The sequence below is a fragment of the Schistocerca gregaria genome, chromosome 7 (assembly GCF_023897955.1).
Source record: "Schistocerca gregaria isolate iqSchGreg1 chromosome 7, iqSchGreg1.2, whole genome shotgun sequence".
Lineage (NCBI taxonomy): Eukaryota > Metazoa > Arthropoda > Insecta > Orthoptera > Acrididae > Schistocerca > Schistocerca gregaria.
In genome coordinates, this window is record NC_064926.1 from 164,045,156 (window position 1) to 164,072,779 (window position 27,624).

Here is a 27,624-nt window from a genome sequence, read left to right on the forward strand (position 1 = left end):
AGGGGGAGGGATAGTGATAGTGATAGTGATAGTGATAGTGATAGTGATAGTGATAGTTAGTTCCTCCAGAACCTCAACTACTTCTCCCCCATTTGCTTCACCTGGTCCTACTCAACCCAACAAGCCACCTTCCTAGATGTTGACCTCCACCTTAGAGATGGCTACATCAGTACCTCCGTCCATATCAAACCTACTAACCAACAGCAATACCTCCACTTTGACAACTGCCACTCGTTTCATACCAAGAAGTCCCTTCCGTACAGCGTAGCCACCCATGGTTGTTGCATCTGCAGTGACAAGCATATAAATATACCAAGGGTCTCGCTAAAGCCTTCAGTGACTATAATTATCCTCCCATCCCTGAACAAAAACAAATCTCCTATGCCTTATCTTTCCAGTCTCCCACCACCTCTCAGTCCCACAGTCCAACCACAGAGGAGCATTCCTCTCGTAACTCAGTACCATCGAGGACTGGAGCAACTGAATTACATTCTCTTCCAGGATTTCGATTACCTCTTGTCGTGCCCTGAAATGAGAAATATCCTACCAACTATCCTTCCTACCCCTCCTACCGTGGTATTCTGCCATCCACCAAACCTAACCAATATACTTGTCCCTCCTTACACAACCCCTGCTCCCAATCCCTTACCTCATGGCTCATACCCCTGTAATAGACCTAGATGCAAGACCTGTCCCATACATCATCCTACCACCACCTACTCCAGTCTGGTCACTAACATTACCTATCACATCAAAGGCAGGGCCACCTGTGAAACCAGTCATGTGATCTACAAGCTAAACTGCAACCACTGTGCTGCATTCAATGTAGGCATGACAACCAACAAGCTGTCTGTCTGCATGAACAGCCACCGACAAACTGTGTCCAAGAAACAAGTGGACCACCCTGGAGCATGCTGCCAAACATGACATCCTTAATGTCGATGATCGTTTCATGGCCTGTGCCATATATCATTCATTCCCACCAACACCAGATTTTCTGAATTGCACAGGTGGGAACTTTCCCTGCAATACATCCTACGTTCCCATAACCCTCCTGGCCTCAACCTTCGTTAGTCACTGTCCTCACCCATGCAGCCCCCTCCCTGTGACTACACAGCTGTCATTTCACCGCCACACCTAGTCTTTTAATTTCTTTTATTTTTATTTTTCTCCTTTCTGCTATTTACCACCTCCCTCCTCCTCACCTCTTCTCCTACCCTCCATGTAAACTGCTCCTCCTTACCTTATCATGCACTGGTGCTGCTGCCCGCATTGTAGTTTCAGCTCTCTGAGGCTGAAGATGTATGTGCAAGTAGAGTGTGTGTGTGTGTGTGTGTGTGTGTGTGTGTGTGTGTGTGTGTGTGTGTGTGTGTGTACTGCTGACAAAGGCCTTAATGGCCGAAAGCTATGATTGTGTGAATCTTTTTATTGTGCCTATCGCGGCTCAATATCTCTGCTATATGGTGATTAGCAACTTTCCTTTTCTCGTATTGTTAAAATTTCCATTAATGTAATGCAGGAGATTTCCCAGAATTGATGAGTGTCAAAGATGCAGGGGGTGCGCCAATAGCCACTAACACACTTTTGTCCTGGTTCGGAAATATTGTAGATAGGGTTGTAGCTGCTATCGAAGTTGATAATCTTGAAACTGCTATTGAACTGGTGTGCCGGCACTTTACTTTATGCTTTAACAGATCAGACCCATCTTTGACCATTCTTGGTGCCCTCTGTATATATTTAGTATCCTCTGTTAGTCCTATTTGGCACATGTACTATACACTTGAGTAATATTTTAGGCTGGGTTTTATGAGCGAGCCTAAACTTGGTGCAAGGGGTAATTTTTGTATCATTTCCTTATGGTCCAAACAGATTAAGAATTCTGGACCAATTTATTTGTCTGCATGTTCAAGGCTCTGCAAATAACAGGATGGAAACTACAGCAGTTCTTCTGGTCTTTGAAGAAGATTCACTCCCAGAAACAGTGGAAAAATAATGATCTACTGATGTGATGTTGAACCATATGTACTGCACACTACGTGATGTTTCTAATGCGTGCACTCCAGTCACATCATTTCACTGTACTAGTAATCGAATACATGGTGATTGCGGCAAATCATTATGCAATAATGCCCCATGTGATAAACCACTACTTCACATTCTGAGCCCTATTACTTGCAAGGACAACCTCCCACCATGCATCCCGATGATAGCAATTGACTGTAAGGACAGCCTGTGTATCGTCACTTCTAGAAACCTGTCCAGACATTACTCAACTGCATCTAAAAGCCCATATGGAAAGTAATGAGAAGGGATAATTCAAATGACATAAATTTTCCATTCCACCCCTTTTTTTTCCCCCCCATGTTAAACTGCATACAACTTATCCAGTGGAACTGCAGTGGGTACTTGTGACACATCATCAGAATTATAAATAGCTAATGATATTCTACCCAGCAATTGGTACAGCCCTGAGGAAATGCAACTCATAGCAGAATTCTGTTGTAGTCTTGGACATTAAAACACACATGACAAATATTGAGCTCTCTCTGGGAGGGTATCTAGTGGCATTTGTACATGGTATTTCAAAAGACCAGTTTTACTAAAATATACCTCTCATTATTTCACTGGAAGTGGTATCTATACATATAAATACAAAATTCTGTTCTGCTTGATAATATTCATCTGTCTAAGGATGATCCGTTTCATTTTAGTCCACCATACACCACAATAACGTTCTTGTGGGATGTCTGTGGAATTCAGGAAGTGGATGCCCAGGGCAAATGAGTCTGAAAATGATGTCTGGTTATCAGTGCAAATACAGGTTATAAAGAAGCCTCCAGGATGGACATCCAATACACCAGTCACTTGGACAGCAGGATGGGTGGTCAGAAATTAAAAAAAATGTGAAGTGGCCTGAGGTGAAGAGCCACTTCTATGCAGAGCTGGGTTGTGGTAGCGGAGCTGTGGTGAGGGTGTGGTCTGTTGGTAGCACAGGAAAACAATATCAGAAAATGAAAAATTTTATTGGGATTCCTCCTGCTACACTGGTAGCAGTGGGGCACAGCAGCCACATCTTATTTAGTGGATCTTGTAACTAACTAATGGTGTGCTGCAGTGGCCAGCTGTCATCCAAGAAGCCAGCTGTGACATCTGCACACAGGAAAGCTGATACCCAGAACCTCACTCAAAATTGCATGCCCCAGTTTGGTGTGGTGCAGAAACCTGCCAGAACTCTTTTAGGGGATGATAGCTTCCTAGAGTGGAACTTCCCTCAGCTCAAAGTACATTTTCTATCCTCTACTGCTCCCTCTAGTACGATTGAAGTTCTGATGTCTTAACAGATGTCCAGCCATCCTGTCTCTTCTTCTTATCAGTGTTTTTCATATATTGCTTTCTTCACCAATTCTCCATAGAACCTCCTCATTTCTTACCTTATCTCTCCAATCAATTTTCAACATTCTTCTGTAACATCTCAACTCAAATGTTTTGCTACCATACAATGCTGTTCTCAAAACGTACATTCTCAGATATTTCTTTCTCAAGTTAATGCCTATGTTTGACACCAGTAGACTTCTTTCGGCCAGGAATGGCCTTTTCGCCAGTGCTAGTCCACTTTTGATGTCCTCCTTCCTCCATCCAATGTGGATTATTTTGCTTCCTAGGTAGAAAAATTCCTTATCTTCTTCTACTTCGTCATCACCCATCCAGATGTTAAGTTTCTCGCTGTTCTCATTTCTGCTACTGCTCATTACTTTCACCTGTCTTCGATTTACTCCCAATCCATAATCAGTACTCATTAGACTGTTGATTCTAGTCAACACATCCTGTAATTCTTCTTCACTTCTAGCGAAGGTATCAATGTCATCAGCAAATCTTATCATTGATGTCCTTTCACCTTGATTTTAGGTCCACTCTTGAACCTCTTTTTATTTCAATCATTGCTTCTTTGTTGTATAGATTGAGCAGTAGGGGCGAAAGACTACATTCCTGTCTTTTCAATCTGAGCACTTCGTTCTTAGCCTCCCACTCTTACTGTTTCCATTTGGTTCTTGTACATATTGTATATTACCTGTCTTTCCCTGTGGCTTACCTCTATTTTTCTCTGAATTTTTGAACATCTTGCACCACGTTACATTGTCAAATGCCATTTTTCAGGCACACACATGGTATGAACATGTCTAGATGTTTCTTCAGTTTTGTTTTCAGTATCAACCACGTCATCATAATTGCCTCACTGGTGCTTTATCTTTGCTAAAGCCAAACTGATTGTCATCCAACATTTCCTCAGGTTTCTTTTCCATTCTTCTGTATACTGTTCTGGTCAGCAATGTGGATGCTTAAGCTCTTAAGCAGATTGAATGATAATTCTTGCACTCATTGGCTCTTGAAATCTTTGGAACTGTGTGGATGATCTTTTTCCTGAAAGTCCTGTATTGCCAGACTCGTACGTTCTAGACACCAATTACAATAGTCATTTTGTTGCCATTTTCCACAATTATTTTAGAAATTCTGATGGAATGTTGTCCATCCCTTGCACCTTATTAGACTATAAGTGTTCCAAACCTCTTTTAAATTCTGATTCTAAGATAGGATCTCCCCTCCCCCTCTCTTCTATATCACTCCTGTTTCTTCTCCTATCATGTCATCAGACAAGGTTTCCCCCTCCTAGAGGCCTTTAATGTATTCTTTCCACATATTTGCTCTCTCCTCAGCATTTAACAGTGGAATTCCCACTGCAGTTGTAATGTTACCAGCCTTTTAATTTTGCCAAATGTTCTTTCGACATTTCTATATGCTGAGTCAGTTCTGCCAACAATCATTTCTTTTTTTTTATCTCATCACATTTTTCCTGCAGCCATTTCACCTTAGCCCATTTCACATTAGCTTCCCTGCACTTCCTATTTATTTCATTCCTCAACAACTTGTATTTCTGTATTCCTGAATTTCCCTGAACGTTTTTGTACTTCTCATGCATCGATCGACTGAAGCATTTCTTGTGTTACCCCTGGCTGCTTCACAGCTACCTTTTTGTACCTATATTTTTCTTTCCAACTTCTGTGATTGCCTTTTTTAGATATAGTCATTCTTTGGCCTATTCTTCATAACTGCTAAATTGTGATCTGAGTCTACACCTGCTCCTGTTTACACCTTACAGTCCAACATGCCCACATAGCTTATGATCATGAATTTCTTTTAACACCGCTTCTTTGAGTTTTGCTGGTAATACCATGCATGGCACATACCTAATTGACTTATATAACGGGACAAAGGTCACACCTTCCATTGTAGGTTGTTAGTGGTTCTACCATCCTTCTCATAATCTGCTGTCCTTCAGGGCAATACCCTGGCTGCTGCAAAAGTGAGCTTGGAGGTAGTCCACCAATAGAAAGGCATCACACCTAGGGAGGAGGAGTTGTTTCTAGAAGGTGGTCCAGCACTGGAGGAGACCCAAACTCATGGTAGCTGTTTTTGCTGAACCATAGTGATCCAGCACCCAAAGTACTCCTCTCATCATAGTACATGATGTTGGACTGCAAATACCTCTGCTGAACTGTGGCTGCTGCATCATGTACAGCTTGCAATCAGCATCAGCAACTTGCACTATCTGCCTCTCTTTAAAGCTGTGACCCACTGCCTGTACTATTGTTACCTTCCTGTTCAAACAATCTGCATTTCCATACAGTTTCATGACAAAACTAGAAATGGGGTATGGAGTATTATTTTATATTTTGGAAGATGAATGGCAAGTTGTTAAATGGCCATAGAAAAGTTTCCAGTTCCTATTCTGTTAAAAACCTGCATAATATGAAATTTAAATTATTTCATTGAAAGAAAAACACTTGAATACACTATTTTTTCCTTTCCCTGAGAGTTGGGGAGGGGGTGATGTCCTTACTCTCATATATGAGTGATCTTTTTCACAGCAGAATCCATATTTTTTAGAACAATGTACTGTTGTCTTAGGCATTACAAAAATGCAGTCCTCCCATGGCATCAGTTATTCCATGGGCTAGCTGTTGGTTAATGAAAGCCTTCATGATAGGCTGTGAATGCTGGGGTGTATGATATGGTTTCTGGTATATTGGTGCATCAGTCTCTGTTGGAATTTTATGTTGCATTATAGGCATAACCAGCTGTGGTCCCTGACAGTAAAATAAACACTCGAAATCTAATAGCAACATTTTCATCTTCACCCTCTCTGTTCCTTTCAGATGCTCTACCTTCTTGCATTCTGTTCCTTTCAGATGCTCTACCTTCTTGCATGATACAGTTCTAGCAGTAGCCGCATCTGGTCAAGGTTCACATTTGACTTGTCCCAACCACATTCCTCTGGAAGTCTAAATTTGCTAACAGTCCCTTTGTTAGCTTTACTTAATCAGTGCCAAAATTCTCCAAATTCACAGGTACCACTTCCCTACCACCTCTTTAGTATGCATATAATGTTTCTTTTCACAAAATAAGGATGTGTGTCCAACATATTGTTCTTGTCTAGTGGTTCCATTATACACCACATATCAATGGGCAGCTCCGGTTCTACATTTGCCAAAGCAACTTACTGGTGCCTTCTGTCTCATCATGCAAATAAAGCTTTAGCATTTTCATTTGGTTTGCCCTTTGACACAGGTGAACCTTGCGACAGTACTATACATAGCTAGAATATTGCTCCTCTAAGCTGCACTGCACATCACTGGGATCAGTTTTGGCATGATGTTCTAACATAAAGTCTGACTGCACAATCATACAGTAAACTGCTTACGTAAGGCATTACTTACACACATCACTTAAACTGAACTACCCCGTACCTGAAAATGTAATACTGCTGAATCTAATGACTTAATATCATTCTCTCGCCCCATATAATTGATAGCTCAGTGGGTTTAACCACTTCTGAGCTACGAGGTCCAGATGTACCACTGACACATGTGCCCCTGTGTCAAAAAGTAAACATACATTTTCTGCTTCCTACAATTCCTACTATACCACATTATGCCTTTGCATGTGTATCTGTTGCATCAAAATCTAACTGGAAGGTAGCTTAGTGGATTTGGGACTCCCTCTAGCATTAAATGCCTATCCTCTTCTCCCCTGTCTATTTCTACCATTACTTCTACAATCTCATTGTTGGTGCCCACCCACACCATTCTTACCTCATTAAGACTGCTGACCATGCCTCTTGATGTGCCCCAACAGACCACATCTATAACATTCATACATCAGTGGAAAATACCCCTCCATGTACACCCGTTAGCATGTCAGTCTATTCATACTACATAGACAATCTGACAATAGTGTACAGTTCTTTTGGGGTACCTCGCCAAACATCATCTTGACATATCGAGTGACAGCCCCTCAGCAAGGCGTCTAGTGCCCCACATTTGGCTTATTGGATTCTAATCCTAATGGTCTCATCATTGTCCGCACTACACATGCATCTGCACATTAATTTTCTATGTCCTATCCCCAAAACTTTCTACTGTTTCACTGTGCATCTTTGCAACAGCACTCAATTGTTTGTGGAGGAACCGCATACTACTTGGCTTCTTTATATCTTTGCAAGAAGCCGTGTTTCAACTGATAAAACTTCTGTGTGTTTAACAAACCCTTCAGTATATTTGACATCTGGTATAAGTTGCAAAAGGTGCACCTTCCACAGGACAATTCTTAGAGCTGATGTATTTCCCTCGAGCCCCATAGTAACTAACTTTTCTCTTATAGCAGGGTCTAGCCTTCCTTTTTTTTACGTGTTTTCACCACATCTCCAATGAGGATGGGTTTGGCTGCCCAGAAGAAACTGATTGGCTTGGTATTCCCAAAATGAACAGACCTATGGTCCAACCCTCTGGTCCTTAATAACTATCATTCAAATCAACTCTGCTTGTACAGAAGTATTGTGAAGTGCTAGGAAATTATATTTACTCTATGCTTGTAAAGGTAACAGTATAAAGAAGTGTGAAAAGGAAGGACACCTGAAGACAGGAGAAAGGGATTGTAGTGCCAATTTTTAAGGCAGTTTTCAGGAAACTGTCAAAATGATAGGGGAGTCTCTTTGGAGTGTCATTCTGCCAACGTATTTTAGAATATTAATTTATCCATTTTACTAGTTATTGAACTCTGTGGCTTTGGAATATATTAGTTTAAGAAATATGGAACAAGCCTCTTTTTATGTATTTTTATTTATACCAGTACATATTTGGGCTCTTGCCCATCTTCAGTTGTAGTAATAAGTATTTAAATCTTCAATTAGCACAGTGTTAAAAACATCAACTTCATGTTGGTCACTGCAGTTGCTCTGTGTGAAATAATAATTTTGTTTGTTTACTGCACTTAGATGCAACACAAACAAAACAAAAAGTAAATGAAGAAGACAATAATAGATATGAAGTAGCATATAAAAAAAATTCTTTTGCACAGGCCACCTGCATTATCCAAAATGCAGTTGATGTTTTAAAAAAAAATTCTAATTGAGTATTTAAATATGTACTATACCAACTGAGATGGAGAATGCCTTGTAAAAAGAAACAAAATATGGAAAACCTTTCAAAAAAGAGAATTGGAAGGCTGACTATGAGAGGAATAAAGAAAATGTATCTAAGATGTGTGAGTTCTGTAGAAATATGAGAGAAGATAAACTGTTTAGAACAGAAAAATGGGCTGAAGCTAGAGACTGCAAGACTGCATTATTCCCAGTACTTTTCATCACCTTTATGGACAAGATAATGACAGAAATGGCAGTGCAACTAGGAAAATTGTGTTTACCAATTTAATGGTGTGAGGAAATGGAGGAAAGGTACAAGAAAGGCTAAATGTATGGGAAAGTGGTGGGACAGTACCATTTGAAATTTAATGCAAGAAATAAAATTGGTTTTGTAGTAAGGATTGTAGGATAGAATGTGAAATTGTTATATTCTTAGACACTTTTATTGCACATTGCTTACTGTGAATGTGATATCTCAAGAGTTAAGTCATCAGTTACTACATTGTCACATTGTACAACTTTCCTGCATTTATATACAAGAAATACAAACACATGTTCAAAAACATATTCAGAAGATAATTTTTTATTCATGATGAGGCTATATGATTATTGCATCTCTCACTACACTGGGAAATAATGTAGAGTTTGAGAATAAAAATGTCACATACACATAAGGAATGTGAGTCTGAAATCAATTTTCTGTTAGAATCTGAGATGTCACAGTAGCTGACGAACTGTTTCACCACATCTCTCAAAATTTTGGTTAGGATACACAGATAGGCACAACAAAAAGACTGCCACAAATAAGTTTTCTGCCAGATATCATTTCTACATTGTGCAAAATGCCAAGTCCAGTGAAAATGTTGACAGGTTTCAGTCAGACACCAGTTTGTAAAACTACTGCACTGCAGAGATTTCACTGGACAAAATAGATAAACATAGTATGTATTCTGTCCTTAAAAAATATATATAAAGAAAGCAAAAGGCAGGAGAATGTGGTTTTTGACAGGGAAACTGAAATAGGAACAAGAAATGAAGTGTTTGAAATAGCTGAAAAATTAAGATTCTTGTAACTGAACTGAATGACATTAAGTCCTCAAGGGCAAAGGATAATGTGTGAAGTAAACTGGAATGCAGGACAGCTGTAGGCAGCATAACTCACTATTTATGCAAGTGACTTTAAATGACTTATTGAGTTCATACCACATAGAATTGATACACTACCCCCAGGCAAAAGTAGGTCCAACACAAAATGAACCAAAATTGTTAAACCAAAGAAAGCTAGCAGGACCTGGTGAGATAGCTGTACAATTCTATATAGATCATGTAATGAACTAGCTCACTTTCTAATAGTAGTTTATTGTACAGCACTGGAGCAATAAAGCATTTCAAGGAACTGGGAAACATGCACATAATTCCTATTTTCAAGAGGGGTTGCTGGACAAACACACTACTAGAAGTTTTCATTGATGATGTCAATATGTTGTAGATGTAACACCTGTGCTGTAAGAATCAACAGCAATTCAGCAAATAATGACCTTATAACGCTCATCTTGCACCATTTGTCAAGAGATCTTTTATGTATTACATGGCAGTGCCCAGGTTGATGCCATGTTTGATGCCATGTTTGTTGTCATCTAACTGGAAATAATTCTTATTACGACACATATGCACAACTTGTAGCTTCCGTAAGACTTTTACTGCAGTATGGACACCTGTAGTTGCTATCCAGAGAGGCAAAGAAGCTGTCACTGTGAAACATTGTAGAACTTGCACAGTGTGATATGGTGCCAACCTAAGGCCTGTATATCCAACAGAGTTGCCAGGAAAGTTTGAAATGTTAGACAAATGCTAAAGGGGAGTTTTTGTATGACGCCATTACACCTTTGACTGTGAAAACAATGAATTTGCTTGATAAACTACAATGTTGGGACATAATTTGCACCCATCTTGCATGGATGTATCTTTCTTCCATAACAGAAATCACATGGTTACTGCACCACAGGAATGAAACCAATTTTGGTCTGGGAGAAGATAAGAAAGTCCACAAAGTTTGGTCTTTAACTTGCATCCATGACCACCCAAGTATTTAAAAAAGCTAGTATGTTTCCTGAGGAAAAACATAGTGATAAGGAAAGTTTCAGATATTTGAGTATGAATGAAGTAGGCATGTAGTAGGCATTAACTGGAATATAAATTTCAGAATAATGGAATGGTATGGGAGTATAGAAGGGGGGTTATAATTATGGAACAATATACAGAATGGGGACTAGCAGAAATTGAGATAGTGGGCATTGCAGGAAAGGGCACACATTACAAGTGATCCTCATCCAGTCAGACACATGAGGGCCACTGATGTTACTGCACATACAATAGTTTACTTACGATCTCTCATCATAACAAAACTAATGATATGCAAGTGCAACCATGTGTAACAGCTAGTAATTCCTAAGCAGCTATAACAAAAAGTCATTAGTAGTTTAACTATTATAAATGCAGAATATACTTTAACTCAATGTGACATTTTTCCCTTTACTAAGCCACAAATAAATTGCTAGGGTGAAACCTATTACAAACATTCTTCACTGACTCTCCAAGAAATATAAGAAATTTGTTATAAGTAACAGACAGAAATGTCAGTACTTGTTTGTTTCAAAAATAAATATTGCATATGAGTATTGCTATTTAAACCCAAAATTTCCAATAGGTTGTGGAACTGGTGTCAGCATTTGGACCTCTCATCTATGCAGGGTGCTTTGCTGCCTCATTATCTTCTGCACTATCTAGCCTGATTTCAGCTCCAAAAATATTTCAAGCTTTAGCCAAAGATAAGCTATACCCTTATATTGAATGGTTTTCAAAAGGGTATGGTAAAAATAATGAGCCTATTCGGGGATATATATTGACATTTGTGATTGCTGTTGGCTTTATTTTAACAGGTAAGTAACATAGGTAAAAACTGTATGGTGTTAATATGCCAATTTTTTTTTGGCCATTTATGGTACATTGTTCGTTCTCTCTCTCTCTCTCTCTCTCTCTCTCTCTCTCTGTGTGTGTGTGTGTGTGTGTGTGTGTGTGTGTGTGTGTGTGTGTGTGTTTTACTCCTGTTTCCTGTTGTCTGTCTGTTGTTGTACTCACTGCACATAAGCTGTTAATTATGAAAACTCTTTTAATTAAATCTGCAAGCAGTCAGGATTCTTTTCTTCTACACAATGTTTGTACTTAATTTGATAATGTTTTAATTTATATTTAAAATTCTCTCCTCTGTACAGTAAGTTAAACAACTATTTCAAAAAGAATGACAGTCATTCCATCTGTCCAACAGACAATTTGTGAAAATGTTGCTGGTTCAGGAGTTTGTGCACAAACTGACATTTGATTATGTCCCTAAATGTACGATGGGATGATTCACGTCAGCGATCTGGGTGGCCAAATCATTCACTCAAATTGTCCACACACACACACACACACACACACACACACACACACACACACACACACACACACATACACACACACAGGTTAGACGGAGGGCAGGGGAGAGGTGGGGAAGGAGGGGGGGGCGTAGTGGAAAGGAAGAGAAGTAAAAAATAGTGGTGGAATGGGAACAGGGAAGGGGCTGGATGGGTGAGGACAGTGACTTAACAGAGGTTGCGGCAGGATGGTTAGAGAAATGTAGGATGTATTGCAGGGAAAGTTCCCACCTGTGCAATTCAGAAAAGCTGGTGTTTGTGGGAATGAATGATATATGTCACAGGCCGTGAAACGATCATTGAAATTAAGGATGTCATTTTTTGCAATGTGCTACAGGGTGGTCCACTTGTTTCTTGGCCACAGTTTGTCAGTGGCCATTCGTGTGGACAGAAAGCATGTTGGTTGTCATGCCCACATAAAATGCAGTACAGTGGTTGCAGCTCAGTTTGTAGATCGCATGATTGGTTTCGCAAGTAGCCTTGACCTTAATGGGTTAGGTGATGGTTGTGACCAGACTGGAGTAGGTGGTGGTGGGAGGATGTATGGGACAGATCTTTCATCTAGGTTTATTACAGGGTATGAGCGATGAGGTAAGGGAATGGTACCAGGGGCTGTGTAGGGATGGGTGATTTTATTATGTAGGTTTGGCAGACAGCTGAATACCACTGTGGGAGGGGTGGGTAGGATAGCGGGCAGGACATTCCTCATTTCAGGGCATGATGAGAGGGAGTCGAAACCCAGGATGAGAATTTAATTCAGTTGCTCCAGTCCTGGGTGGTACTGAGTTATGAGGGGAATGCTCCTCTGTGGCCAGACAGTGGGACTTTGGGTGATGGTGGGAGACTGGAATGATAAGGTATGGGAAATTTGTTTTTGTACAACATTGGGAAGATAATTACAGTCTGTGAAGGCTTCAGTGAGACTCTCAGTATATTTCAAAAGGGACCACTCATCACTGTTGGCGAGACGATCATGGGTGGCTATGCTGTATGGAAGGGACTTCTTGGTACAGAATGATTGGCAGAGCTCTCAAAGTGGAAATATTGCTGGTGGTTAGTAGGTTTGATATGGACAAAGGTACTGATGTAGCCATCTTTGAGGTGGAGGTCACCATCTAGGGAGTGGTTTGTTGGGTTGAGTAGGTCCAGGTGAAGCAAATGCGGGAGAAGTTGTTGAGGTCCTGGGGGTATGTGGATAGGGTGTCCTCACCCTTGATCCAGATCGTAAAGACATCGGATTCCTCTAGATGGCCCATGAATAGATTGGCATAGGATGGTGCCATGCAGGTGCCCAAAGCCATGCCCCAGATTTGTTTGTAGGTAATGCCTTCAAAGGAGAAGAAATTGTGGATGAGGATATAGTTGGTTATGGTGACTAGGAAGGTGGTTGTTGGTTTGGAATCCATTGGGTGTTGGGAAAAAGTAGTTTTAAATAACAGTAAGGCATGGGCATTAGGAATGTTAGTGTAAATGGGGGTGGCATCAACAGTGATGAGCATGACACTGTGTGGTAAAGGGGTGGGAATTGTGGAGAGTTGGTGGAGGAAATGGTTGGTATGTTTTATATAGGAAGACAAGTTCCAGGTAATAGTTCGAAGGTTTTGGTGTACGAGAGCAGGGATTCTTTCAGTGGGGGACAGTACATGGCCAAAATGTGGCTCCAGGATGGTTGGGTTTATGGGCTTCAAGAAACATGTAGAAGGTAGGGATCCCGGGAGTGGTAGAGGTGAGCAGAGATGGACTCCAGGGAGTGGTTCTGTGGCGGGTCTAAGGATGTGAGGAGTGACTGGAGATTCTGCTGGATTTTCTAAGTGGGGTCACTGAGGCAAGGTTTGTAAGTGGAACTACCAGACAGTTGGCAGAGTCCTTCTGCGAGGTAATTCAAAACAACAGTTGTAGAGCCTTTGTCTGCAGCTAGGATTATAAGGTTGGGATCAGTTTTTAGATGGTGGGTTGTGTTATTTTTGTGGATGTAAGGTTAGTTTGCATGATGATGAGGCAATGTTCTAGGTTAAGAAATTCTGGAAAGTTAACGGGGTGATTTGGGGGTAGTGTCACAGTTGGATGGAGGAGTGAACTGAGTTAGGCAGGATTCAATATTGGTCTTTAGTTGAGTCTGATTGGTAGGGTTGGTGGTGAAAGTGTTTCCACAATGGGAGAAGGAGAGAAGCATGACTGAATTTTGGAGTGGAGCAAAAGATGAGGCTTTCAGAAAGGACTGATATTTCTGTGGGGTTAAGGCTTCTGGAGGAAAGATTCATGACTGTTACAGGTCTGTTTAGGTTCTGGGTTCTGTGTGATAATGGGAGGGAGTTTTGGAGCATGGAGGAGGTGTAGTAGGTCTGCAAGACAGGGTTTGTTAGCTATGAGGGGGTGTGGTGGTGGTTTGGGTTGTACTAGAGGTGATGGACAATGGTACTCCAAGACAGGAGTAGGAAGTGAGCTAGTTGGAGAGCTTTTTGAGGTGGTGTTGTGCATGTTGCTCTAGTTCCTGGAGGGCAAGAGTTTCAATGTATGTCATGGGTTCCAGTAATTTGGGATTGCATAGCAGGAGAATTTTGCAGATGGAGAGAAGGTACTGCAATAGGTTTGGGCATGGTTGTTATGGTTTGGCAGGACTATTTTGTTGAGGGCTAAACACTGGTGGAATCTGAACAGGCTGAGGTCATTGTGGAAGGAGAGGTAGCAGGAGCTGAAGCTGGGTAATTTGGAAGAGGGGATCCCATGAGCCAAGCAACAATGCAGGAACATTATGTGGGACTGGGTTCTGGCTAAGAATAATGAAACGTTTCTGTATTGATGCAGATGGAGCGAGCAAGGATCCATGGTGGTGGAAAAATTGCGTAAATAACATAGAATTACATCAGAAAAAATTCACAATAATACACTCAAATAATGTGAAAAATCACAAGAAGGATGAAACGAATGCAAAAAAGACGAAATCTGAGGGAGTCATCCTTAGCAAAAAGTGAAAACTCAGTAAAATTGGCATGAAGTCACAAAGAGATCAAAGAAAACATACAAATAAATATTTTACTGTGGGTAGCAGGTCTGGGGTGGATAAGTGTGAAAGAGGGGGATGGCAGATGTGACTGTGTGAGGTGGAATTAGTGGGTACAAACTGGGATAGAACGGAGAAAGAGGGAGGGTGGGGAGGGGTTCATAGGATGAGGTACAAGATCATGTGGCTTCGGAAAGTTGCGGAAAATAACACGCAAAAATACAAGAGAGTGATCATTCTGAAGGTATAAGGTTAATGATATTAGTGGGAGTAGTGTTGGGCGTAAGATGCTACACCAAGAATCAGCGTGGTCTTGAAACCATCTGTTATATGCAGCCGAGACGGTTGATACAGTGTGGCTTGTAAGCAGTGTGTGCTGTGTGGTTTGTAGGTGACTGGAGAAACGCAGGAAAGGAGAGAAAGGAGGATGGGCCTCGAGTAGAGTGATGTATTAAAAAATAGAAACAAAGGAAAACAGCACTGGGTTCAGATCAAAGAAAAGCCATCAGGCAAAAATAAAACAATGGAAAATCCAGTATGGAATGCAACAATATTATAAAAAGGAAAGTTGCCACTCACCATATAGCGGAAATGCTGAGTATCAGATACGCACAACATAAAGACACACAAGACAGTGTGTTCGGAATATTTCAATGAAATTCAAAAATTTGTTTGGTGTTTTTCATCTAATATTTTTTTAATGCTAGCATTCTTGTTTGTTTATTTAAACACCCACTGTTCCAGGTAACAAAACTTTATGAAATAGTGTCAATTTTGGTTTTTAAGAGAAACTGGAATAAAAAGAATGTATAAATATATTAGTATAATTGTGAAATGTGCCTGTCTGCCACTCAGGGCTCCCTCTATGTGGTGTGTAGCAGTCTATCCACTTCATATTGTTGTTAGTTTGTAAGAATATTGAGAAGAAGTAGAAGTACAGTGTATGAATTTATGTGTAAAAAAAATTAATACCATTGTTATAAATTGTATTTTTATGACAATGAGTGGTCATTGAATAATAAAGAATTGTAAATGAGTTAGTTTCATGTATGTTAGACAGTTTTAAAATGATTTTGTCTTTGCTTTTGTATTTGCAGGTGACCTGAATATTATCGCTCCACTGATATCAAATTTCTTTCTGGCAACATATGCTCTTATAAATTTCAGCACATTTCATGCTTCTCTTGTTAAACCAATTGGTTGGAGACCCAAATTCAGGGTAAGAATCTAAAAATGCCCTGTTGGTAGTATGTAACAAGTAATTAGATGCTAATCTGCTTCTCATATGAACTTAATGAAAGATATACATGTAATTCAGAATGGAAAGAAAACATCAGTCTGAGAAATCATGGTAATAAACATGAACATAACTGTTCTGATCTGAACAGTGTTCTGCTAGAGACTGCAAGCTTTCAGCTTCAGCATCAGTCACATGCAAGCAACTGAGCATTTGCAGTACTCTCAAGTGACTTGAGTTCTAAAGAAATTTTAAGACATCAAAATTTACTGCTGCTGTGGATCAGACAATCCTGTCATTAATTGTGCTGCTTTCTTGTATACTTCCAGTATCCCCTGTCAGTCCATTTAGTATGGGTCCACAAATGTCAGCAATGTTCCAGGATGAGTTATGTCTTTTGTAGACTGATCTCATTTTCCTGGTGTTCTATAGGTGAACTGAAATCTGCTTTACCCATGACTGAGTCTATTTGAATAGTTCCATTTCATATCCCTACAAATTTTTATGATCTTCATTGTGATACTGCATGCAGGTGCAATGAATTTCTTAAATGATTTTGTGATACCTTCAGCTGATGTTCTCTTTATTTGATCCTAAGTTGACATTTTATTTAGTTGATGGACATCAAATAAAGAGGTGGTCAGCTGAAGGCATCATGAAATCATTTAGAAAATTTGTATGAGTTGGCAGATTCTAGCCATGATTCATTGATATTGTACTCGTAGGATACTAGGTTTTTTTCATTTTGTGACATGCTCAGTTTTACATTTTTGTAAATTTAAAGCAAGTTTCCAATCCTTGCACCACTTTGAAAGCTATCAAGCTCTATCTCAATATTCATGCAGCTATTTTTCATGCAGTACTTCATTTTAAATAATTGCATCATTTGTGGAAAATCAGAAATTACTGTTACAGGAAACAGGAACGCAGATAGCTGTATACTCAACAAACTGTTCCCATAAATGTCTATAAATACACACATTTCAGCACAAAGAAAGACACATGTGCACTGTACAAGGTACAAAGGCTGACTGGAACAATAACATGGCCCCTTGTCAGAGCAGTTAGATTTCAAAGATCAAGCTTTATGTGGTCGATGTGACCTATCAATGCCTCACAGCCCCCCCCCCCTCCCTCCCCCCCTCCCCCCCCCCCTCTCCCCCACCCCTGCAGTACGGAATACAGCCTGTGAGGAGGTCGTGTGGGCATCGCTTTATGCAAATTTCAAGGTGCATCCAATTTGATGACGCAGATGTGAGATATCACAACCGTGCTCCTGACAAACTGGCTGGTAGTGCGAGGTGACAGGCACACGACTGGAAGCTCCATCTCCATCAGGACGACGTGCGAAGGCTCAGTGATGGGTTGCAGGTCCACATCGTAATCACAGCCAGCGGGAGGCAGCCGATGTGTTGGCCGGACCAGGAATAGAGGTGTGGGGAGGGGTGCGGCATGCGAGTGTGCCTGCCCCTAATGTAGATCGAGACCGCAAAGATTACATAGAATCATAAAAAGAGCAGACTCGAATTGTCGATCCAGGTCGGTGGTGCTCAAGGACAGGCAACCGAACCTAGTGCTCCATGATCAGACGAATCCCTTGCACACGGTTTCTGCTGTGATGTTGGGTAAAGGAACAGCTTTCACTCAATGAGACATGTGGTCGATTGTGGAGAGGCTATATCTGTGGCCCTCTGATGGTGGCAGAGAGCCTATAAGGTCAATATGTACATGACGAAAAGTCCTTGTGGAAACTTTGTTAGGTTGGCAGGAAATGCAGCTGTGCGCCCAGGTTTGACAGTCGCAGCTGTGTGCCCAGATTCGACAGGCCTGCTTAACATTTTTCCAAACAAAACGCTCGGTGATGAGGTGCGAGATGGCACGGACACCAGGACGTGCGTGGTTATGCAAGACATTGAAGGCTTGTTGGCACAACGTTTGATCCGCAAACAAATAAATCAGCGGGGATGTTTTCCGTGCCTTTGATGTAGCGTACGTCCATAGTAAACTGAGACACCAGATTGAAGAAGCGGAAATGCCGAGGGGGTGGGTCCTCAGGAAGGTTGCAGAAGGCATCCACCAGTGGTTTGTGGTCAGTAAGGATGAAGAAAGAACAGCCCTCGATGTCAGGACGAAAGTATTGGATGGCTTCATAGACTGCCAGAAGTTCTCTATCAAAAGTGGAATATTTCTTCTGTGCTGTAGACAGTTTTTTAGAGAAGAAATGGAGTGAAACCATGTCGCCTTTGCGTTGCTGTAATACTGCCCCAACCACGATGTCACTGGAGTCCGTAGTGATGAATAACTCGGTCCATGGATCGGGGTGGGCGAGTAAGATGGCATGAGCTAATGCTGTCTTTAGAGCCCTGAAGGCCTCTAGCATAGGTTCAGTCCAACGGACTGGCTGAAGGCCCGAAGTCTGTTTGCTGGACAGCGAGTCTGTCAGCAGGGCCTGCACGGCGGTGGCAGAAGGTAGATATCAGCGGAAGTAATTTATATTACCCAGGAAATGTCAGAGTTCTTTGTACATAGCTACAGGATGGCAATGACATGACAGCCTGCATCCTGTGGCAGGATAGGCTGTCCTGTAACCCGGCACTACTGGCGTGGGCCTGTTACTAGTAAACACATTTCGAACAGCGGGCCGGTTGCAATGTCCCTGATGTGTCGTGGAAGCACAACGCGGCAGGCACGGTTGGTACTGTGGGAACGAATGGGTGAGTGGCACATGAGGCATGCCGGTAAACTGGACCGGATGTTAAAGGCATAGTACTGAAATTGTCCACTCGGAGATGACATGCCAGGTGCAGACGGTACTCTGGAAGGAGCAAGCGGCTGTATGGTCGGAATCGCCGTGAGTGAGGGGGTTGGTTTGGCACCTGGTGTGGCAACAGCAAGAGTTTTCTGTGCACATCGGAAATGCACCCCGTGTGTTAGGACCATAAGTCACTTGTGGAAAACTGCTGGTGGTCACATTGTCACGGTACAACGTTCCTGGATGGCGAAGCGCCGTCAGGTGTGCTCCAACACACATGGTCGAGAAACTGGGTGGTTGAGCCTGGTGAACCTGATGTATAAAAATGTCAGTTCTTAAATTGTGAAGAAGGCGAAAGTGGCATAGCTTGATAGCAGTTGAGCGTGCGTGCGTTTTGCACGAATGGCAGTGTTGCACACGGCACTACCGCAATCGACATTGCAGCGCATAGAGGATCAAAGCACGTGTGCAAATTTGGGTCCCTTTGAACACTACACGAGCGAGCGATGGTAACACGGTTCTGGAAATCATCCATTTCACTTTTCATGGCATGCACAGTCCAGCGACATGAAACCTGAGTCCATTGTTTGAGGTAACGGTGTAATGCTCGGCCATAGTAGAGCTGCAAAGTTCGAGGTTAACTTTGTTGGAGATTGCGAATCATTGTCCGTTAGTGGCCGAACAACCATTGGCAGGGGATTGGAGTGGCCTGGTAGTAGTAGCAGAGCCTTCAAATCCATGTATAAAACATTGAGGCAGCCATGGTGTCGAACGTAAAACCTATTGATTCCATACGGCCGGCTTGGAAGTCACGGAAGACGTAGAAACGATGGCTTGACCGATATGGGAAATGGGAATACGGATAACTGTATACGCAAAAAAAACTGTTCCCATATATGTCTATACATACATATATTTCAGCACGAAGAAAGATACACGTGTACACTGTATAAGGGACCAAGGCTGACTGGAACATTAACAAGACGGATCGTCAGAGCAGTGAGAGTTCAAAGGTCATGCTTTATGTGGTCAATGTGACATGTCAATGCCACACTGTTAACATTGTCTGCAATACCATTTATTTGCAACATGAGCAGCATGTGTTCCAACACAGTTCCTTGGAGCATACCTGGAGTTATTTCATCTGTCAATGACTTTCCACATAAGACAATAAGCCACGCCCTCCCTGCCGAGACATCTTCATGAAAATTAGAAATACAGTGTGATACTCCCATATGACTGCACTTTCGATAATAAGTGCAAGTGTGTTACCGAGTCAAATGCTTTTTTTGAAGTCAAGAAATATAGCATGTACCTGATTACCATGATCTGTGGCTTTCAGGGTATCACATGAAAGTGAGAGTTGAAGTTGGGTTTCATATGGTGAACATTTTCAGAATATGTGCTGGCTGACATGGAAGAGGTCATTACGTGTGTGGGCTGCTTTCTTTCAACCACTGGGCACAGTCTTTTGTTCAAGGGGTCTGGAGTATATAATAGATCAAAAGGAGCTAACACAGTACACAATATTCCACAGGACCCTGGAGTTTTGTTACATTGGAACAGGTTTAGCCTTTTCTTGAGACCTCTTGGCATAAGTCTACTTCTACAACACACAATTTATTAAGCACAAATTATTTACAAATAAATCACATAAAGTAATAGTTCCTGACTCTTCTGGAAATACACAAAATGAAAAAATTCTTGTGGCTAAAGGAGTACTCTGGAAGTTTCTTGAATAACTCACATGTTAGTACAGGAGAACACTTTGTAGGTTTGCCTGGGAAGCACTGGACTATGAGCTATGCTCTCGCTCATTGAAAACCCAACTGTCAGCTGAACAGTGAGCAAAGACAGTATCACAGTAGGTAACGGCAAAGTCCAAATCACAGACCACGAGAACACCATGTAACACTGGTTAATCATCAACTGGTACACCAGAGGCTTGCTGTATACATTGGCTGGTTGTGACAAGTGAAGCCATGGCAATCTGCAGCAGCCATTAAATCTGCAGTGAGAGTTTTGTCGTGTGATCTGGTATCAGTCTATGTATCTGAGCCATGCTACCCTTTCTCTGGCACATCGCCAGACGGGGTCACGGTGCTTAGCATGCGATCACTGGCGGATTTCGGAGAGAGGACTTACTAGCATACAGGCAGTTAGTGGCAGGTGACTTGCGTGGACCGCCACATTTTGTGAGCGGGATTGTATTGTATGGGAAGCTGTTTTGAGATGGGAAGCCATGCCTCATCAGTTTTTGGGTTGCTGCCCGCAAAGTTGCACAGGCAAGATTGCCTCCTGATAGTGATGCTCACTGTTTGACAGTTTGAATCTGCCTGTGGTCACGTGTGTGTGTGTGTGTGTGTGTGTGTGTGTGTGTGTGTGTGTGTGTGTGTGTGTGTGTGTGTGTGTGTGTGTGTGTGTGTTCACTGTTAAATGGTATATTGTCAACTTGATCTGCAAGTTAGAATCTTGCGGATTCGTGTCGTGGCTTTCTGGTTGTGTTCCCCGAATTTTCCTGTTGTTGTTAACGTGTATAGTTTAATGACAATTTGTTTAATGGCAAGCAAGAAGAGTCGTTTGACAGAGTGACATTGAGTATTCAATGAACGTACAGTTGAAATTACTGTTCTAACCAAAGACGTCGTTGCTCTGTGATTATTAATAACTTGGCAAGATTACTACCTTTCAACAGAGCACCGTTGATATTCCCTGTTGTTATTAACGTGCACCACTGAATCACAATTTGTTTAGCGGCAAGCCACAAGAAGAGCCTTTTGACAGAGCACCTTGAGTGTTCAATCAGAGTACAGTTGAAAATATTGTTATTACCAGTGGCTAGCACATTGGACTCGCATTCGGGAGAACGACAGTTCAATCCCACGTCCGACCATCCTGATTTAGGTTTTCCGTGATTTCCCTAAATCACTCCAGGCAAATGCCAGGATGGTTCCTTTGAAAGGGCATGGCCGACTTCCTTCCCTAATCTGATGAGACCAATGACCTTGCTGTCTGGTCTCTTCCAACCAACCAACCAACCGTTATTACCAAACGTTTTACAGCCACTCTCATTGTAGTCCTTTATCTATGTTTTTGTTGATATTTAAAAGGTAAAATAATTCTGGGAATTTAATAGCGTTACCCGCAGCAGGTTTACGTGGTAGCTTACGGCCATCAGCTGTAGTATTGTTTGGTCACAACAGGTCTGAGCATTAACCTATCATTATTGAGAATTGTGGCCTGGTTGTTGGTTTGATTGCATAGTGACCATAATTTTGGTATATCCGTTTATATACACTCTTCCAACTTAAGGTCTGGGAAGACAAAAAACGTCAGTATTTATGATCATTGCAGAGCCAACATTGGTTTCCAATGTTCCACACCCTGTACCTTGGGTGTATATTTGGGTTGAGAGAGTTGCCTATTCTGAGGTGCACCACTCACTATCTCTGGAGCCTGTGTTGCTCGATCCCCCGGAACTTGGCCTAGCCCTCCCAGCCCTGTTCCTACTTAACGATAAATCCAGACTTCAGTAGGACCATATCAGTATCCTTCTGGGCCATACCTAGTGACCTCGTAGGTCTTAAGCATAATTATATCATCTGATCTGTTCATACATCTAGTGGGATTATAAGATACCTCCTCCCTAAATTGCAGGGTCTGAACTGCATTGGCCAGTTTATGATAGGGAGAGGTGGGCACGACCTGCAGTAAAAGTAGAGATGCACTGGTGGTAGAGGAGCTGCTTCCATGTCCGGTGCCAGATAGGCAGAAGGTGACAGTGGGTCAGACTCATGGCTTAGCGCTATTTCTGGAGAAGGCTGTGGGTCTTATCTCAGGACCTGTGTAGACTGGACAGGGTGATGGCTGAAGAACTGGAAATGTCTGGTGTCCACTGCCTGAAACCCAGTGCTTGCTGTTGGTGATCCTTGGAGTGAGCAAAGCAGGTTGCCACACACTACTTGTGGCAGATCTGGAGGTGGAGACTGCTCCAGATGATGCAAACTCAATTGGTTCGTGTGCCCCTAAAGGACACCATGAGGTGTTGGCACCAGAACCAAGGCAAAAAAACTTTCTGCTGACAGTTCTGCTACTACAAAGAAAGGATCTGTTGTGATTGCCTGCCTATATGTTAATCCCAGAACTATCTGGCCTAGTATTGGAAGTTCATGATTTAGTTGGTACTGATTTCTTTGAATCTTGCACTGATACTTCAGGGTCCCCTGTATCTATCATTATCCAGACTGTATGGAGAGTTGTTGAATCTAAAAAACAATATTGTATACACCCCCACACACAATTAGCTACCTGGTAGCTGCCTCTGATGTGCAATGACCCATTTAGGGACACTCTACAGTTCTCATCTGTGCAGTGTAAGGAAGTCACAGCCTAGCTTGTGACAGAACTTTTCAAGTCTAGAGTTTGACTCCCACTCGGCTCTAAACGAGGAGGCCTTAGTCAGTTTATCCAGGTTATCTTCTTATTGGAATGACTCCTTGACTCCTTACCCTCGCCCTTAAAACCCACTTCCTTTCGTCTTTCCCTCTCCTTCCTGAAGAAGCAACCATCGGTTGCGAAAGCTAGTAATTCTGTGTGTGTGTTTGTGTGTTTTGTTCATTGTGCCTGTCTGTCGGCGCTTTCCCGCTTGGTAAGTCTTGGAATCTCTGTTTTTAATATATTACCTTCTTATTGGTTAGATGCCGGCCGGAGTGACCGAGCAATTCTAGGCGCTACAGTCTGGGACAGCATGACCGCTACGGTCGCAGGTTCAAATCTTGCTTCAGGCATGGATGTGTGTGATGTCGTTAGGTTAGTTCGGTTTAAGTAGTTCTAAGTTCTAGGGGACTGATGACCTCAGCAGTTAAGTCCCATAGTGCTCAGAGCCATTTGAACCATTTTACTGGTTAGAGCACTGGGAAAACCCCCCTGTAGGATGGTATGCCAGAACCAGAGTCAGTCTTGTTTTTCCCCATTTTTGTTAATATTCTAATTGCTGCATTTTTATTTCTATGTTTTAGTGAGTACTTGAATACAAGAAAAGAAGAATTTCCATTTGCATTGTAAAAATATATAATTTCAGTTCCCTGCATGAATGTATAAATCAAAATAAATGTATATTTAATATTGGTAACCTATATTTCAACATTTTTCCTTCACAGTATTACAACATGTGGATATGCCTCCTCGGTTCTACATTATGTGTAAGTATAATGTTCCTGATAAGCTGGTGGACAGCTCTCATCACCTTGGGATGTATTTTGGCACTTTATCTCGTGGTCTCCTACAGGAATCCAGGTAATTTGAATTCTGTTTTCTGAATCCGAGTTTCATAAAAATCGGAAAAAGTGAGCTTAGCAAGTTTAATTGTGAAAACTGTACAAAACAAAGTTAACTGTGAACGTCACCTTTTTACAAAAATTAAATGTTTGGTATCACTCAGCATGAAGATTCTTTAGCCAATCCTTAGTAACGGCTTCCATTCCCAACTGGAGACCTTGCTGAGGTAGGGTAGCTTGCATACCTCACTGATACAGACAGCTGTTCCAGAGAAGCAACCATGATGGAGGTATATCTGTTGGAGTGGCTAAACAAAATATGTGGTTCCTTAAGAGGGGCAGCAGATTGACGTTTTAGTAGCTGCAGGGGCAACTGATCTGGCCTCATACCATTAACAAAAGCTGTGCTGGTACTGCGAATGACTGACAGCAAGGGAAAACTATGGCCACTATTTTTCCTGAGGTCGTGCAATTCTAGTGTATGTGGCTCAATAATTATGTATTCTCTTCAGGAAAATATTCTGGAAGTAGAGTCTGTGCGGGATATGGTGGTTGATGTGCATTGACCAATTTCAGACTGAAGCTCTGTTACTTCATTTGCTCAGAAGGGGAGGCCAACAGTGTTTGTTCCCTCTCGACCAGTTGGCAATAACAGAAACAAAGTGCACACCCTGCAATTTTTCTCAAATGATTTTACAGAAATTATTCAGTAAAAAATTCATTTTTATGCTACTTACAGCTTTATATGTCAGATTCATGATGTGCCCATCATTTCGTTTAGGGTCATAGTATTGTATTTGCATGGAAGGAAGACACTGTGCAAAACTTGAAAAGTTTACAATGAAAAATTGATCGCTATGATTTTGAATTTGGTGCATATTCCATAATGTGTTGCTACATATGAAATTTGGCTAACACATTGCATTTTTCTTTAGATGCAGGTGGAGGTCTCTGTCACCAATCAAGAGAAAATTGATCTGATGTAGCACACTCATTTGCCATGCGTGTCAGCAATAAATCTAGAGCGAAATATCCACAATGTCCCCCATATTTCATAAAAAGTTGGAAATATTGAAATGGGATTTTCACAAATGGTGGCATGCAAAGAGGACAGTATTTTTTCATATGGTTATTAAACAAAACCTTGTTATCTACCATGTTATTCCACTAACTACAGACTTTTTTGATGAAAGAACATAATTTTTAAGAGCCATTGATAGTGGATGAGATGCTGTGGGTTTTGGAACAACATAAACGAAGACATACACATTAATTTTTGTTCCAAGCATATGGTTTATCATAAGCTTCTGACCTTAGTTTTTCCTCAGTTCCTCACTTAATAAATAACTGTTCCAAAATTTTCTCACAATTGCATCTGCACAACATGTCAGTGATGTGATTTTGTATAAATTCTGCTGTGCTTTGGCAAAAGAAACAAATTTTAATGCTATAACAGAAATGTGTAGGTTCGACTCGAAACTTGCCACTTATGTCGCTACTCCAAAAGTTACAAATGGTTAACAACCTAGGCAAAAAGAAATCCCTGCATTTGTTGCATTTTCAGCAGAATTCTTTTTAAATACTAAACAAGGCAGGGGTGACAGATCTTTTTGAATGGTCACCATGCAAGTGTGTGTGTTGAGGGGATCTAATTAAGATTTACAAAAAATGAGAGTGCAGGCTTTAGTTTAGAACGGCACTTCTCCTCCAGTGCTCGGCATTTCCCCTTTAGCACCACCACCACCACCACACCACCACTCCCCACATCTACCAGCCATGTTACTTTATGTGGGCTCTACAACAGTCTTCCATTCAGATCTCCGGGTGGAGACTAATCAGGTGGATGTTGTCATCAGGAAAAACAAATCTGGCATTCTACAGGTTTCAGGATGGAATGTTAAAGCTCTTAACTGGTCAGGTAAGTTAGGTGATTTAAAATGGAGGTAAATAGATCAAAGTTAGATACAATGGGAATCGGTGATGTGCAGTGACAGGAAGAACAAGACTTATGGACAAATGAGTACATGGTTATCAACATCAAAATGAATAAGGGTAATGTAGGGGTATGTTTCTCAGTGAATAAGAAAATTGGGACATGGGTAAGCTTCTATGAACACAATAGTGAATGCATTATAGCCATAAAGACAAGTAACAAGCCAAACCCACTGCAGTAGCAAAAGGTTTGTGCCAACTAGCTCTGCAAAGGAATGATTCTCATATTTAAGAGAGATTAAAATTTGTGATGGGGCACTGGAATTTGATAGTAGGCTTGTGGGAGAATGTGGACTGAGGGAAGAGAGTGAAAGATGCAGCCACTTAGTAGGATTTTCCACAGAGTATCGTGTAATCATCACTAACACATGGGGGTCTTCCATACTCTTGGCCACAGTCTGGCAGATGGCCATCCATCTTGATGGACAGCTGGTTGCTGGTCATTCCAATGTAAAAAGCACCTGTATAATGAAAACTGAGACAAACAGCTGTACTGCAATACAAATATCATTCATTCAAAACACAGTACCAGTTTCGAATAAATGTTTGAATTAAAATATAAGAGTTGGTTTGAATTTTCATTATTCGAATACTTCATATCTGGCTACTATCGCACTGTCCTCATTCGATTACCTGGTAATATAAAAAGATGTGCAACTGTGGCATCAGTGCTGGTATATGACATAGCTGCTTTCACAGGCAGCCTGGCCTTTGACAGGGCAGTAAAAGCCTGTGATAGAACTGGAATAGGAAGTTGTCTGTGGTTGGATTGGGCAGGTTTTGCACACAGATATGATGCCTGTAGCTACGAGGTTGAGATTAGGAGTGACTTAGAGACGGCTTAGGATGTTGTTGAGTTCTGGTGGGTGACAGAACACCACTTAAGGAAGAATATGAAAGTTATTGAGTAGCATGTCTTTCATTTCAGGGCATGATGCTCGGTAACTAAAGCCCTGATGAAAGATGTGATTCAGTTGCTCCACTCCGAGATGGTGTTAGGTGACAAAGGAGGCACTCCTTTTTGCTTGGTTCTTGGGATGGTGGGGGGGGGGGGATGTGGGTGTGGGTGTGGGTGTGGGTGTGCAAATGAATGAACAGATCTGTTTGCAGACGAGGTCTGGGGGAGGGGGGGGGGTGAGGAGGAGAGTGCCTATCTCTGAAGACCTTGGAGGGGCCCTCAGTGTAGAGAGTTTGTTCTTTAGATATTATGTCCCTGGGTGGCCAGCCTGTTTGGTGGGTTTATTGTGGGCAGAGGTGTGGATAGAGCCTTCAGAGAGGAGGTGGTTAGCATCGAGGAAGATGGCATGCTGGGTTGAGGAGGACCAGGTGAAACAGATGGGGGAGAGAAGGTGTTGAGGTTGTGAAGGGATGAGGATAGGTGTCTTGGCTCTGCTTCCAGATCATGAAGATATCATCA

General features: G+C 41.7%; 1 protein-coding gene across 13 annotated transcripts in view; it reads left to right on the top strand.

Moving 5' to 3' along the window:
• The window catches only part of LOC126282231 (bumetanide-sensitive sodium-(potassium)-chloride cotransporter-like), a 221,222-nt gene that overhangs the window by 74,933 nt on the left and 118,665 nt on the right, over positions 1-27,624 (top strand). For all 13 annotated transcript variants that reach the window (XM_049981807.1, XM_049981797.1, XM_049981800.1 and 10 more), the window contains 3 exons: positions 11,184-11,415; positions 16,048-16,169; positions 24,099-24,234. In XM_049981807.1, the coding sequence (XP_049837764.1) occupies positions 11,184-11,415; positions 16,048-16,169; positions 24,099-24,234 (490 nt within the window). The remainder of the gene's footprint in view (positions 1-11,183; positions 11,416-16,047; positions 16,170-24,098; positions 24,235-27,624) is intronic.